The sequence below is a fragment of the Vanacampus margaritifer genome, chromosome 12 (genome assembly GCF_051991255.1).
Source record: "Vanacampus margaritifer isolate UIUO_Vmar chromosome 12, RoL_Vmar_1.0, whole genome shotgun sequence".
NCBI lineage: Eukaryota > Metazoa > Chordata > Actinopteri > Syngnathiformes > Syngnathidae > Vanacampus > Vanacampus margaritifer.
Window position 1 is genome coordinate 18,508,199 of NC_135443.1, and position 15,692 is coordinate 18,523,890.

The 15,692-nt window shown below is 40.4% G+C and overlaps 1 protein-coding gene across 1 annotated transcript; it reads right to left on the minus strand.

The window, feature by feature from the left end:
* Positions 1-257: 257 nt before the first annotated feature.
* Positions 258-7,927, minus strand: got1 (glutamic-oxaloacetic transaminase 1, soluble). Its single transcript, XM_077581390.1, has 9 exons — positions 7,690-7,927; positions 5,820-6,001; positions 5,610-5,733; positions 4,754-4,866; positions 2,560-2,664; positions 2,315-2,465; positions 2,000-2,165; positions 1,788-1,930; positions 258-1,645 (listed from the first exon to the last, which is right to left on the minus strand). Exons 1-9 carry the CDS (start codon positions 7,796-7,798, stop codon positions 1,506-1,508), a joined length of 1,233 nt encoding a protein of 410 aa, XP_077437516.1. The 5' UTR covers positions 7,799-7,927; the 3' UTR covers positions 258-1,505.
* Positions 7,928-15,692: the final 7,765 nt, after the last annotated feature.

Sequence of the window (15,692 nt, forward strand, 5' to 3'; positions counted from 1 at the left end):
TGCTAAACTGTTGTCATTTTATTTACTTTTTGTAGTTTGGAAAATGTTGTACCTATCCCAATATGATAAAACATTTAACTTATAATATAATATTTTCAGGAAAATATTGCATTCTAATCAATGCATTACAAAGAAAAAATACTTGGTTCTCTTTTTTTTCCAAATTTATTTACCATTAATGCCATACTAGTGCCGGTTTAGTCATTTTGTCGTGTTAAGATGCACATTGATTCCAGCATAAATGACAAACGCACAAATGTGATTTAAATGCCTTTATTGACGTTTCTCTCGAGGACACTTCAATACATGTGCACGTTAAGACTAAACAGAATAAAGCTACGGTATCTTGTGTTAGAAGTACTCTGTGGACATTTTCATTTCATGTAAAAGATGCAAAAGCACAGTGAATAAAGTCAGTGCTGTAAAAAATCTGTCAGGAAGCAAGATTTGGTAAGACTTCATTATAAGGAGAAAATTGACCCATTTCAAACTTGATTTAATACCAAATTCAGCACTTTTTTGGAGAGTTTAAGGATTCAAATCCAAAGTTTCAAGTCTTATTAGAGGGAGCATTAAGTTCTTTTTTTAAAATAGTCATTTTTGTATGTGCCCGTTTACAATAAATAGTTAAAGGGGAAGCCCCCCCCCCCCCAACAACAACAAAAAAAGTTTGACAATAATATGTTCTATGCAGCCCCATTGGTCTAAATTTTGTATTCTGGTTAATATTGTGTAAGTGGAATATGAGTTAAGCAGCAAAATGCAGCCGTTTTTATCCATCTCAGGTGGCGGCCGTTTTGCCACTTGCTGTCAACTGAACATGACACCACAGTTGCTTAGGGCTTAGGCAATGACCAATCACAGCTCACCTGTTTTCTGAAGCTGAGCAGTGATTGGTTATGAGAGACCTGAGCAACATTGATGTAATCATCTTCAGTCGACAGCAAGTGGCAAAATGGCCGCCAGATGGATAAAAATGGCTGGATTTTGCTTCATAACTCATGTTCCACAAATGTAATATTAATCAAAATGTCATGTTTAGACCAGTGAGGTGACATATAACATATTGTCAAGAAATGTTTCTGATTGACATCCACTTTAAGCAAGATCAATAATGAACTCGTTTTAGAAAGTGTGACACTTGGAATGCAGCAACCTCTAACTGGTAATATGATAAGAAATTAAAATAATAAATTAGCAATGCCAAAACCTTTAAATGCACACTCTGAACACAGAATTACCTCAAGGAGCAATTACTGGAAAGTTCTATGTTATAAGGTAGAGGTGGGAAACCTTTTTTTTTTAATATCCACAATTAAATGTTAATTAAACAGTGGATAGAAAAAGTCTATACACCCATGTTAAAATGCCAGTGTTTTGTGATAAAGAAAATATAAGACCAATATAAATCATTTCAAAACTATTTTCAACCTTGGTTTCACCAGCCCTGCCTTAAGGCATTTAAGGTACTTGTCTGTCCAGGGAATGAAGTTTCGTCCAGTCTTCTACTGGACCTTCGTGATGGCCCCGTGGATGGACTCAGCCACGTAGTTGATGTTCTTGCTGGTCAAGCCGCACATGTTGATGCGTCCGCTGGCCATCAGGTAGATGTGTTTCTCCTTCACCATGTATTCCACTTGTTTGGCTGTGAAAAACAACCGTGGCAGAAAGGCGGCTTCATTACTCCAGATGTGTAACAGCAGGAACACAGTTTTGAATTCTTAGCACAGTTGAGTTTCGGAATGCATTCAAACCAAATTTGTGCATGTTCATGTGTGTGCACTCACGATTGAGTCCGGTGAAGCTGAACATGCCAATTTGCTCTGTGATGTGGTCCCAGGTTCCTGGCGTCCCCAGAGCCTGAAGCTTGGCTTTCAGCTGGGCCCTCATCAACAACACCCTGTCAGCCATGGTCTTCACATTTTCTTTCCTACAGTCACACAAATAAAATAGTCCATTTGAAAAGACACCACTAATATTTAGAACTCTGAGAGCTGACCATTCGACAAAGAGCTCAGGCGTGTTCAGGGTGACGGCAACGATGCGAGCCCCCTGGCTCGGTGGGTTGGACCAGGTGGTCCGCACAATTTTCTCCATTTGGGACAGAACTCTCTTCAGGTTATCAGCATCACGAGCCACCACGGTCAAGTTGCCAACACGCTCATCTGATGGGAACAATAGATGTGAGATGATTTCTCTGTGGAATTAATTAAGCTTTATTTTTAGCATTCCGCCTGTTCTTTAGTCAGGAGGATCCAAAAGACAACTTTGTTTCCACTTCCCTTTGGGACAAACAAAATGTTTTATGACTTACTATAGAGGCCAAAGTTCTTGGAGAATGACTGGGCACAGAACATTTCAAAGCCCATAGAGACGAAATACCGAACGGCCCAGGCGTCTTTGTCCAGGCTACCCGAAGCGAACCCTTGATAAGCCGAGTCAAAGAAGACAAACAGCTTTCTTTTCTGGCAAAGAGCAGAAACTAATTCTCAGTATATATGCAAAAATTGAACTAACACGTCTTAGTGAGGACAACTGAGGCCACAACAGTCTCAGTACCATCATAACTTCGGCGATCTGCTTCCACTGCTCCTGTGTAGGATCCGTGCCAGTTGGATTGTGGGCGCAAGCGTGCAAGACAAAGATGGAACGCTCTGGGCAGCTCTGAGAAAAAGAATTAGAATGTTGTTAAAAGTGGAAGTCAACACCAAAATGTTCTTTAGAATAATATGTTCTGTGCAGCCCCACTAATTCAAAACACGGCATCCTGATTAATATTGCAATTGTGGAATATGAGTTAAGCAGCAAAATCCATCCATCCATCCATCCATCCATCCATCCATCCATCCATCCGTCCGTCCGTCCGTCCGTCCGTCCGTCCGTCTTCTTCCGCTTATCCGGGGTCGGGTCGCGGGGGCAGCAGCTTTAGCAGGGAAGCCCAGACTTCCCTCTCCCCAGCCACTTCAGCCAGCTCATCCGACGGGACCCCAAGGCGTTCCCAGGACAGCCGAGAGACGTAGTCTCTCCAGCGTGTCCTGGGTCGTCCCCGGGGCCTCCTGCCGGTAGGACATGCCCGGAACACCTCCCCAGGGAGGCGTCCAGGAGGCATCCGAACCAGATGCCCGAGCCACCTCAACTGGTTCCTCTCAACGTGGAGGAGCAGCGACTCGACGCTGAGACCCTCTCGGATGACCGAGCTTCTCACCCTATCTCTAAGGGAGAGCCCGGCTACCCTGCGGAGGAAACTCATTTCGGCCGCTTGTATCCGGGATCTTGTTCTTTCGGTCACGACCCACAGCTCGTGACCATAGGTGAGGGTAGGAACGTAGACCGACCGGTAAATCGAGAGCTTTGCCTTTCGGCTCAGCTCCTTCTTCACCACAACGGACCGATACAGCGTCCGCATCACTGCAGACGCTGCACCGATCCGCCTGTCGATCTCCCGCTCTAACCTACACTCACTCGTGAACAAGACCCCAAGATACTTGAACTCCTCCACTTGGGGCAGGACCTCCTCCCCGACCCGGAGAGGGCACACCACCCTTTTCCGACTGAGGACCATGGTCTCGGATTTGGAGGTGCTGATCCTCATCCCAACCGCTTCACACTCGGCTGCGAACCGCTCCAGTGAGAGCTGGAGGTCACGGCTTGAAGAAGCCAACAGCACCACATCATCTGCAAAAAGCAGAGATGCAATGCTGAGGCCACCAAAATGCAGCAAAATCCACCCATTTTTATCCATCTCAGGGGGCGGCCATTTTGCCACTTGCTGTCAACTAGAAATGACATCACAGTTGCTCAAGGCTCAGGTAACAACCAATCACGGCTGGCCTGCTTTCTGAGCCGTGATTGGTTGTTCTTTCTTTACATCATGATAAAGGTGGCAGCAATACACCAAAAGCATTTGCCAACCACCAAATGAAAGTAGAAGAGGAGTAGTCATGGCAACGAATTGTGTACGTATCGCTAATTTAGCATGCGGCTCTTACGCCACAACAAGGATTTACAGTACCAAAAGGTGCAATAAACTGACCAGGAATCTACCTTTGATAACAATGTGATGTGGGATTCTTTAAGGTTTGCCCTTTTATACTAAAAAGAAAAACGTTTCCGTAGTTAGCAGCTACAAGTGGAAGTTTCATCCAACCGGAACTCCTTTGCTGCGGTCAACATGGGGTGCGTTCGGAAATTCGGAATGGATACATTATTAACGCACTCACACATTCACACTGTGGTGGCGGTAAGCTACAGTAGCCACAGCTGCCCTGGGGCAGGCTGACGGAAGCGTGGTTGCCAGTGTGCGCCTCCGACCACCACCAAACATTCGCACCTTCCATACACCAGTGTGATTAGCACTGGAGGCAATGTGTGTGAAGTGCCTTGCCCAAGGACACGACACATGAGTTGGTTACTAAACAACTGTCTCTACACCCTGAGTCTTGTTTTTTTACATTTCCTCAAAAAACTGCATCTTGTACTCCAGAGCGACTTATGAGTTTTTTTTTCCTTCTTCATTATATATTTTGGACTGGCGCGACTTATAGTCCAACAGATACGGTAATTATATTGTCATATTGTACTTTGCAGCTGGACCCTTTCAGAGTAAGGGCCATTTTCAGGTTATATGGTTGTCAATTGTCATGACAAAAAAGCTAAACGTATTGACTTAAGTATTAAGATTTGATTTGGGGCACATTTTTCCAGAAAACCCATTTTGGAAGTGTAGCTCCAGAGTTCACGTCACGCTGTTTACCTTCAAGTCGGCAAGGAAACCAGAGAGATCAAGACCTCTTTTCTCCGCATCCCAGTACTTGTAGGGACGGACATCCTCGAAGCCAGCGTTGCTGAACACGCCGTTGTGATTCTCTAAAGCAAACAAACAGAAAGCCTCTTCATTGTGTTTGTACTTTTGGCACAAGGTTAGCTCACACTTGTGTCAACATGCACTGATAATGCGCTGTTGTGACTAAAGCAAAACTACAATTCATAGCTTTATTGTGTCTTCCACGAAGACCAAGGATGCATTATGATCGTAAATATTATTCACTTTTGATTGTCTTTGTATGGCTGGATTTAAATTGCTGAATATCATTTACGTACTATTTGTTCACTTCTTTGATGATGCTTGCAGAGGTAGAGTAGATGTATATGTCCACACACCCCTATTCAAACGCCAGTTTTTTTGTGATAGACAAAAAATAAGACTAAGTAAAATTAAAATAAATAAATAAATATTAAGAGGGTAAGTAAAAACGAATAACCAGAATAATGACAAGTGTGAACACCGTCTTGTAACTAGAAGTGGCTGTGTTCAGAATGAACCAATCACATTCAAGCTTAAATCGGAGTCCGCACTTATCTGCCACCATTTAAAGTGCATCTAATTCACCCTGGATACATTTTTAGCTATTCTATAGTAGGCTTTCCCTCACTTTTTTGTTTTAATTTCTAGCAAAAGCCTGGTGGTTTTGTGCCAACACTGACTTACCCATTTGAACTGTTCACACTTCCTTCTACATTGTCCAAGGCCTGGTTCATATATGCATTAAAGCAGAATTGGCCACTTGGACCTCAAGTGTAAACCCAGCCAAAATGTGTATAATATATACCCCAGGTTGGCGCAGACACATAAACTGGTGTCTTTGTGTTGTTGCTTCCGTTGTAGAAACGTCTGAGAAACTCTGCTCCCATCTTCAGCGCACCTGTGCCGCCAAGACACTGAACCGCTCCCACCTGAATGGGACAGACAAATAATCTAAATAAAGACAAACGGGAAGTGCAAATCCAGTGGTTGAGTACATGAACTAAGTCTAACACACCCTGTTTTCCAGGATAGCAGGGCTGCTGTCTCCCAGCGCTATTTTGGATGCTGAGGATCTAAATTCAGGCAACCCCAAAATGGGTAGGTACTCATGGTTGAGCTTGTCATCATTGACGATGATCTTTTCCACTTTTTTCACCACCGGCAAAACCCACGGCTTGCCTTCATCTGTACGGTAGGCTGTAATACACGTCGACAAAAACAGACAGATAAAATGCAAGAAAAACAATCAGTAACACAAAACAATGTTGAATCATAAAATACCAAATATACTGTCCTATTCATTTAGCTTTAAGGTAAAAAATATATATGTATTGTTCTTACAATCAATCAATTATTTAAGGAGACAGTGAATATTATTTAGCACCATTTAGTAGTGAAGTAATACTTCATTCATTATAAAAACCTACTAATTTCAATAATATGCAAAAAAATATGTTCCATCACATAATCTTTTTTATTTTATTGTAAGTCTAGTAATCGCTAATTATACAACATTGGTCGCGCTGTGCCTTACAGGAGGCTGACATGTTTCGCCGCCATCTTTCTGCTACGCATACCCGAAGGAGAAGAACTTCACAAACAAATTTAGCCTCTGGTGGTGGTTGCAGCTGGTGTTGGACCCGATGCGTCGACCGCCGCTTACCTTCCACAGCTGGGACCTGCAGGTCGTCGTTAAGTCCAGTGATTTGGGCTCCCGCCGCTTGTCTCCCTCTGCTTTGCCCTCACTAGCTTACGCTAACTTCTCTCGCTAGCCTTGCCGCTCGTTAGCCATTCTAGCTGGTTCCTGCTAGCTGCTCCAGCTAGTTCATACGAGCCAAGCTTGTTCGGCGCTCCTGCTCGCCGGGCTGCTTGCTTGTTCGCTCAGTCCAAATACTAGTTGGTCGTAATTGGGAGTAACCTTGCGAAGTGTGGTCTCTTTGAGGCACCGTAGTGCACGTGCTTCAAAATTCGCTGCATTCTACTAGTTTATCACTAGATGGCACTAATTAATACACACCGTCCCTTTAATTAAATAATTGAATAACATAACTACATTGTAATTTTAGGGGGGAAAGGTATAATTTAAAAAAAACAAATATGTAAATGCTCGGTGAGGCAGATTAAAGAATGAAGCGGGTAAGTAAGTAGTTGTAAGTAGCCCCCAGGCTATACTTTGTTCACTCCTGTTTCAGGGCAACACACACACACACTTCATCTTAATTGATATACATTTTTACTCTCTGGTTTAGTCAGAATAAAATTCAAGGTGCCTGGCTTGTTAAACAACTTGAATCTGCTTTCACTGCGACAAACCACCCATTGCATGGCATGCATCATAATTCAAAATCACATTGTGATTTGGATGTGACACTTGACGTTTTGGCCTACATTCGCCATCTGTCATGCTGTGTCTTGTTAAAGATGAAGGGATTACAAAGACTCAGCCTCCTGCACTTAATGCATTCAGGTAGGAGCAGAAGCAGCAACACAACACAACATTTACCACACATTCCTGCAGCATTTCTCATCCGCCTCTTTTGCAACGCAAGAGGCCAGGATTACTACTCGTAATCTGATTACAAATGACAAAGGTTGCACGGGACTAAAATATGTGGTTGTTTCACAAACAGAAGAGGAGTTTGCACTTTAAATCTGATTCAGAGTCAGAGGTCATTGTGCAGGTTTGCATCACAGATTAGCACTGATGGCACTGTTACGTAATGACGCACAAAATAAACGCATACGCAAAATTCTATTTACTCTCAGGTGTACATTTCCTGGAAGAGTGACGCAAACAATATTCACTAATCAACAACACCATGAATTGCAAAATGAACTGCAAATAAAGTGTCCATAAATACAATCATTGGTGTGTTCCAACTTACCCCCAACACCGAGGTTGACTTTGTGTGGAAACTGGTCGTTATTGAAGTCCTGTGTTAGTTTAAACACAGCAACGGGTGCCGCTTGGGGAACCTCACCAAACACAGACATAGTTTTAGCGCTGTTAATTTATACTTTCAACTTAAAAACAAAACAGAAACTGACTGGCAACCAGGCACTGAATGGAACAAGCGACAGGAACAGGGCACTTTGCACTTGGCTCGCCGATAAAGAGAAAGGGAGTGTTACGGGTGCACCAATGGGAATGTGGCCGCGCGGTCTGCACCAATCATACTCGGCGGTAAATCTCAGGTTAAAGTCCAAACGCGAGAGAAGAAAACAAGCGGCGAGGATGCTGACCAATGGGCGCCTCTCTTACTCGACTGGCACGGAGCTGAGCCAATCAAATCTAGAATGGCAGGGGCTAAAGCTGCAAGTAATATATTTAACAGTCAGATGGCGCCAAAACCGATGCTGGAAATGATTGTAAAGTTTTTTTGTAAGTATTTTTAAGTACACAGCAAATTAATTGATTTATTATTAGAATTAATATTGTAATATCCCTATAAAAACTTTAAAACATGAATACAAGGATATTAATTTTTATTTAAAAAAAATAATCATAAAAACTATATTTAATAGAAACGCAAACCACTAAAAAGCTAAATACAGTACCACTGATTTGATTGAAGTGGCTTTCGTACCACGAGGGAGCACTCACGGGCATTTTACACTTTGAGAATGACTGAAAAAATATGGACATAGTTTATTCGTTGGTAACAGGATTTTATTTAATGTAAAAAATAAAATAAAAAGAGTGAAACAGCCTTTTGTTTCAATGCACCTCACCTATTGAACATACTTCTCAGACCACCTGAGATCTGCTCAAACTGTTGACACACTTTACCGTGCTGACAACTTAATGTTGCTCCTTCCATCCATCCATTTTCTTAACCGCTTGTCCTCACAGGGGTCGCGGGGGGGCGCTGGAGCCTAGCCCAGCTGGCTTCGGGCAGTAGGCGTAGTACACTCTGAATTGGTTGCCAGCCAATCGTAGGGCTAATGTTGCTCCTTTTTTCATCTAAAAAAAAAAAGAAAAAGAAAAAGAAAAAATAAATAAAATAAAATAAATCAAGATGGTTTTCATGATTTTAAATTTATAATCTTAGCTTTTTGCTTTGTATTGTTGACCTGCCTTTTCATTTATCCTGCTTTTCAAGTATTTAAAAAATATATATATTTAGTCATCTTTGCCTGTGTAAAGTAGTAAAGCACTATGGATTTGCTTGTTTATAAACAATTTTGCCTTGCTTTAAAATTTGTTGGATCAATTCTTAAGAAAATTATTATTATTTTTTAACTGTAAAGGATTAGGTATTTTTAGAGAAGTGGGCAGGGGGTGTTTTGCTGTAACGCTACCACACTAAATGCAAATTGTGATGATAACTAAGGAATCAGAAAAGTGAATAGCTCTGACATCATTCATACCATTGATGCAAATCACAAAGCTTGTGTCTTCTTTTGCACGCCCTGACACGAGGGTTTATTCATTACAGCAAACAGTCATTAAGTTGCAGGATCATAACCACCTTGAAATGTTTTTTCATGAGATAGAGCGTGGTATGACTGTTCTAAATGTGAAAATGTCCCTTAAAATTGCCTTAAGCATTTTTGATGGCTAGAGCCTGGAACAAATTCACTTTACATGACTTCCTACAGGAAAATTTGCATTGATATTAAAACAATATGACTTGGGTGGTCCTATTGTAAAGCTTAGTAAACAAACAATCAATGAAATGGAAAAAACACATTTAAACATCATACAAAGGAGACAAGCTGACTTCTCGATCTCCAAGCAAATACTTCTGTAAACTATATTCACTAACAAGAAATATAGCTTGCATGAAAAAATACATGTTCTTGTATTCGATCTCATGAGATTGAGCAGGTGTACGAAAAGACGGACAATCAAAGTGTCGTTTGAGTTAAGAGCACGTGGCAGTAGTGTAAATTAGACGGTGCATGGATCCTCATCTGTTGTGTCCAGAAGGTCTGCGCTGAGCTCTGCTATAAACATGCTGGCTCCACTGTGCTGTCTGCGCCACTTGAAGTGGTTCATAAATAAAAGGCTGCTCACCCCAGAAGCAGCTTGGTGGAAAGTGCTTCAGTCCTTCCACACGGGAGGTCAGATGTTCTGTCTATAGTGAAGATGACATCCCTTGACTGTCAACATCAAAATCATTTCAGTGTTTTTACAGCATTAACAATAATAGTAAATAATGATATTGCAAAATTTAAGATGTTGTGATCATATTCGTTGGTATTTTCAAAATTATGTTCATATGAAGGTAAAAGTCCTTCATGCCACCTCTCATTTTGTGTGCTAAATAAATTTGTTTATACTCAAAATCACATTACTCTACCTGCACCAACAGCTAGACATGGTTCCAGTGCATGTGAAGTTAAGTCAACTTTCAGTCATCAGATTGTCTGGTGCGCCAAACGCATGTAAAAAGAAATGCCCTTGGTACGCCGGAATGCACAGCATGGCGCATATAGAGATGAACCAAATTTGCAAAGAATTTCAGCATCCAGGCTTGCGTTGGCACGAAAATCAGCATACGGCAGTTGTTATGCTTGAGCGCAGCTGCGCTGTCTACGAATATAAAGCCTTGAGTGTCTCTGGTTACTCGGCAAACATAGAGGCCATAATCAAACTCTGTCCAGAGTCTGCAAAATATTCTGAGTGAACATACATACTGCTTCCCGAATATAATTATTTTGCTAATCCAGAATTGCAGGAAGTGGGAGTACGTAAACTTTGATCTTCCTGTACCCCACAAATGCTATTGATATACAAATATATGTTTTTAATCATTGGCACAGTTGTGCTTGAAAGTTTACGTAAACTTATGAGCCCAACTGTAAATGTACAAAAGCTGAAGGTCACTTAATGAGTCAAAAATGCGATGAATCGTCACCAAAATTCACATTCACATCTCTACTCATTTCAACTTCAACCTCCGAAATTATCAAAACAATTGCCACAGTATTTTGAATTTTATTTGCATTAAACCTTTTGTTCACAGTGCGCTCATAAGCACTACATTTCAAGCACAACTGTATATTTTTTTCATGGATCTAGTATTGCTCTACTCTACTACTCTACTATATAAATTTAACTGACCCATGATAAGAAAAATGTTACCCACCACTGGTATAGATATTTCAATTGATCACTTCTCCATCTTGAGGATTGCTAACTATACTGCACTATTTAATGCCAAAGCGTTTTCCTTTGAGGACTGAATACAGAAAAATCAAAGAATGCAAGGGCCGCTTTGACATTGTCCAATTTTCTTAAACACACAAAAACCAAGCAATCAAACAATTATGTATTATAGTTATTTTAGCAAGGAATTTTTCATTTTGTTCTTTTAGATATTTTTAACATTGCGATTTTTTATTATTTTGGGGTGGCCCATAGCCCTGTAACCTACTAGAATAGATCCGCCCATGCCTGCCCCACATAAAAACAAAAACAACCAAGAGTTATTATTAATAAGATGACAATTTTTAAAGTAGTGTTTGCTTGAGGATCTTAGGCAATCATTATTTTTTGATCACATCATATTAGGCCTTGACAGACAGCAGAAAGTGGATGAAATAATTTTTGCTTTTGAAACTGAAATATATAAATTCACAAGATTTGTATTTATTTAAAGGAGACATTTTATTACTATTTTAGTTCTAAATACACAGCAAATCTGTCAGAGTAAATTTTCTCAAGTGTTGGAGCGGAAGCTCAGAGTGACTTAATTGCATTGAGTGTTAAATTGACCACACATTCCGTTTCAGTGAAGGACAAACTTAAACTTTCCAATTTCCAGCGTGCTGTCGGTATTTCAATAGCGACACATCCAGTTACTCTTGCTTGGGCAGCGTGGCTCAGTGGTAGAATTGATGTCTCCTGACCCTAAGAATGCGAGTTCGATCCCAGGCCAGAGTAGCTATGTCAAAGTATCTTAGAGCATCTGTAGAGTTCCTGATGCTATGTCATCAGTCGTCAAAAGCACTTTGAGGTCCTTGTAAGGAGGAGAAACTCTATGGAAGTGAAATACTAGTTCAAGTTAAATTGATACACTGACACTAGTGTAGAGTACTTTCAACACTACTCAGTGTATATTTAAAACACTACACAGTATTGGAGTATAACACTGGTTAAGTGTTAAAAAAAAAAAGGTAACACTTTGAAAAGTGTCTGATTTACACTCATTGAAGTGGACACATATAAACACTTTTCGAGTGTTAGATTTAACACTAATCAGTGTTAATCTAACACTAGAGATTTTGCTGTGTAGTTTCTTAACATATCTAGAAAAGCTCTCAAAGACTAATTTATGATTAGAAGTACAGTATAGTTGTCAGGTGCGTCGCACCCAACCACCTTTTCAACACCCGCACAAAAGTAATTATTTAATATGCATAGGAGGGTCACAAGAAAATGGATGGCAGGCAGCAAATAGCCCCCGGACTATAGTTTGGACATTACTGTTCTATACAGAGCATCTGGAAGCTAGTCACGTCACTGACTGCTATTTCCCATAATTATTCCAAAATGTTCCCCTCAAAATTTTGTACACAATACGCCATAATGACTCAGGTGGAAAAGGTTTGTATTTATTTATTATTTAATTTTAGATTTTTGAAAAACATAAATGTACATAAGTATTCACTATGTTTGCTCAACACTTTGTTGATGCACCTGAATTTCAGCCTCAAGACTTTTATAAATATTTCTGGCACACCTGTCTTTGGGCAGTTTGCCCATTTCTCTCAAGCTCCATTAGGTCGGACTTCTTTCATGTTGTCATTAAGGGGAATGAAAGGTAATTATTCCACTCGAGTATGAGACTGTATCAAAACAAAACATGGAAAATGTACAGTGCAGTGAACAATTCCCAGATGCACTGTATATGTATATCAATTTTTTTTAATCCATTTTTTTTCTCATTGATTTTTTAATCGATGCACCAGCAGGGGAAATGTGCTTTAAATAATAATAATAATAATAATAATAATAATAATAATAATAATAATAATAATAATAATAATAATAATAATAATAATAATAATAATAATGAGGAGTAAGCGGTTAAGAAGATGGATGGATGGATAATAAAAAATATAATAAGAATAATAAAGAGAATAAGTTTTTGGAGGCTCTTGCACACTTTCGCCAAGTATCTAACCCTCCTCAATCATCTCCTCACCGCATTTTGACAGTCGTTATGTTTTCATTCTTTCCGACCAGGTGAGGACGTCTGCGTTAGGTATCGCTGTCAGTCCTGCAATTATGGGATTTGAGCTTCTGGAACAAGGCTTGGGGGCCCAGAGCAGGGCAGGGTGTGTGATGTGAATGCAATGGCGAGCGGCCCCCGGGGGGGGGCCCAATGATGTGACGTGTGAGTCAGAACAGAAGATGAAGACAGAAGAGGCCCCTGGCGAAACGATGCCCACATTTGGGAGTGTCAAATCCAGATCCATGAGTGAATCCCGCAAATATAGACCGGGGACTTCTCTGCAATTTGCTATACCTGACAATTGACATGTGGAATATTTATTTTGGAATCGGCTACAGTGCAATAGAAAACATGTAGGGTAAAAACAGGGGGTGGTGCCAAGTGCTTTATCTGTGTTTTGTTTGCATGCAGGTTATCCTTGCTGCTGTGCTACGCTGACACTCACAACACACAAAGGCACACATTGAGGCACAAGACAGACACATTCCAGCGGCCATATCAATGGAACACAAACAAGAGTGTGTGCGTGCACGCATTCCGAGGGGGACTCCGCATGCAGCGCGGCTCACATGTTGCGATGGCCTCCGTGTGTCTTTCTGGGTCAGCGAGTTTTGGTGAGTGACCACCTTTTTAGCCGCCCGCCTTGTTTGTTTTCTGAAGACAGCGTCATCAATTCTGGAACAAGGATCGAGACACAGTCACAACACGGGGGACGGGGCCTCCCTGTGTCGTCTAATGACTGACTATACGCCGCCTGACACGTGTGCTTTGGTGTGGGCCTTCGCAAGTATGTGCATGCACGCGTTTGTGGGCTCCGATTGATATTGCCACAAGCTTTCAGCAGAATTCAGCAGCCGGTTGTGCGGAACTGATTCTTGAGGAAACACCACATTTTCCTTTTGGAACCACATTCACAATTTTCTGTTTAAGTCTGAACTTTTGGGGGGGAAATACCGTTTACAGTATTATGATATTTATTGCCGTCTAGTTAATTGAGACAAATGGCTACTGTCGACTGTAAACACACTAAAAACAAAAACACCAAACTAGTTGTCTGCTCAACTAAACTTCCGGGATGTAATGCAGAAGGTTGTCTGTAGGCGTCCGCTCGCTCTGCCCCCAGCCGGGACTCACTCATCCAATCACAAATAGATCTGTGATTGACAGTCAGTGGCAGAAGATAGATAAGATGGCAACACAATTCTGCTTGTACTAAACACTAGGGCTGGGTTTAAAAAAATCAAATAATCAATATCGAATCCATTTTCCTTTTCAAGCCCAATATCGATTCATAAAAAAATTATTTGATTATTTTATATATCTCTTCTTTTTCCCATAAATTAAGAAAATATCAATATTTTTTTTGTATCTTACTTCTTGGAATTTACTGTTCACATAAATTTTAAAAGTATTTTCTTACATTTATGAAAGACCTGACTTATTGCTCTTAAAAGATCTTTGTGCAGTTTGTCACTTTTATACTCGCAACTGCCACCTCTGGCCCAAAGTGTAACTGCAGCATCTATGTCACGCTCGATCATGGTGCGCGTGCGAGCACACTCTGCTATAAAGGGAAGATAAAAGATGATAGGTGCAGTCACAGTAAAAAAGTCAGGGCGCTTCGTACTCATCTGGGCATTGGTGGAGCATGCATGATGTAGAAAAAGCTTTAATACCTTTTTAAACTGCACAATGAACCTTTAAGGACAATTCAGAATCTTTTAAATTTATATTTACAATCATTGAACTAAATTATAAAAACATTTTCATCTCATCCTTGCTAAAGGACTAAATCATTTGACCAGTTAAAAAAAGTTAAAAATCTAAATTGAATTGAACTGAACTCTTGAGAATTCAAATCGACTCGATTGAGGAAATTAGAATCTATATCCAGCCCTACTAAACACAACATCAAAACCATTGAAATCTAATAAGAGGTCAGCGGAATGTCACTAAACCTATTTACAACCGCTAGTTTGTGTTGTCACTGCGTGGATTCAGTTGTTTTGGGTGAGTAAATACCAACATGTTAGCCATTGTAGCGCTAACAAAGCTCTTAGCTATCAAGCAGAAATTTCCCAGTCATGTGATGGCTTGTCCACGCTGTGAACCCGTGAAAAGAAATGTAACCACTGGGCGGCCATCTTGGGACAGGGCTGCTCAATCACTCACAACATTACAGTCAATGGAGCACAGACTTTAAAATAACTGCAGATTGCTCAACTCTCCCAAATTCTCAAACGATTTCCGTTGTTAGATATGACACAAGAGATGGCACAAACAACTATGTTTAAAAAAAAAAAATCTGAGATTTAAAAATTCAGCCTGAATCATAGTTAATAACTAGAAAAATTCCCGTGGAAATTTTGAATGGGACTGCTGACTCTTGTAAATGAGCTGAACAGTTTAAAATTTAAACGACTGGAATCGGTCAAGAAATGTGGAAGTTAACCACAATCAACATCAACTAAAAGTATCTTACTGTCCATAAAAAAATGTCAATGAGCTGAACAGTTTAAAATTTAAACGACTGGAATCGGTCAAGAAATGTGGAAGATAACCATAATCAACATCAACTAAAAGTATGTCACTGTCCCTCAAAATGTATTTTAAAAAATGTAAATGAGCTGAACAGTTTAAAATTTAAACGACTGGAATCGGTCAAGAAATGTGGAAGTTAACCATAATCAACATCAACTAAA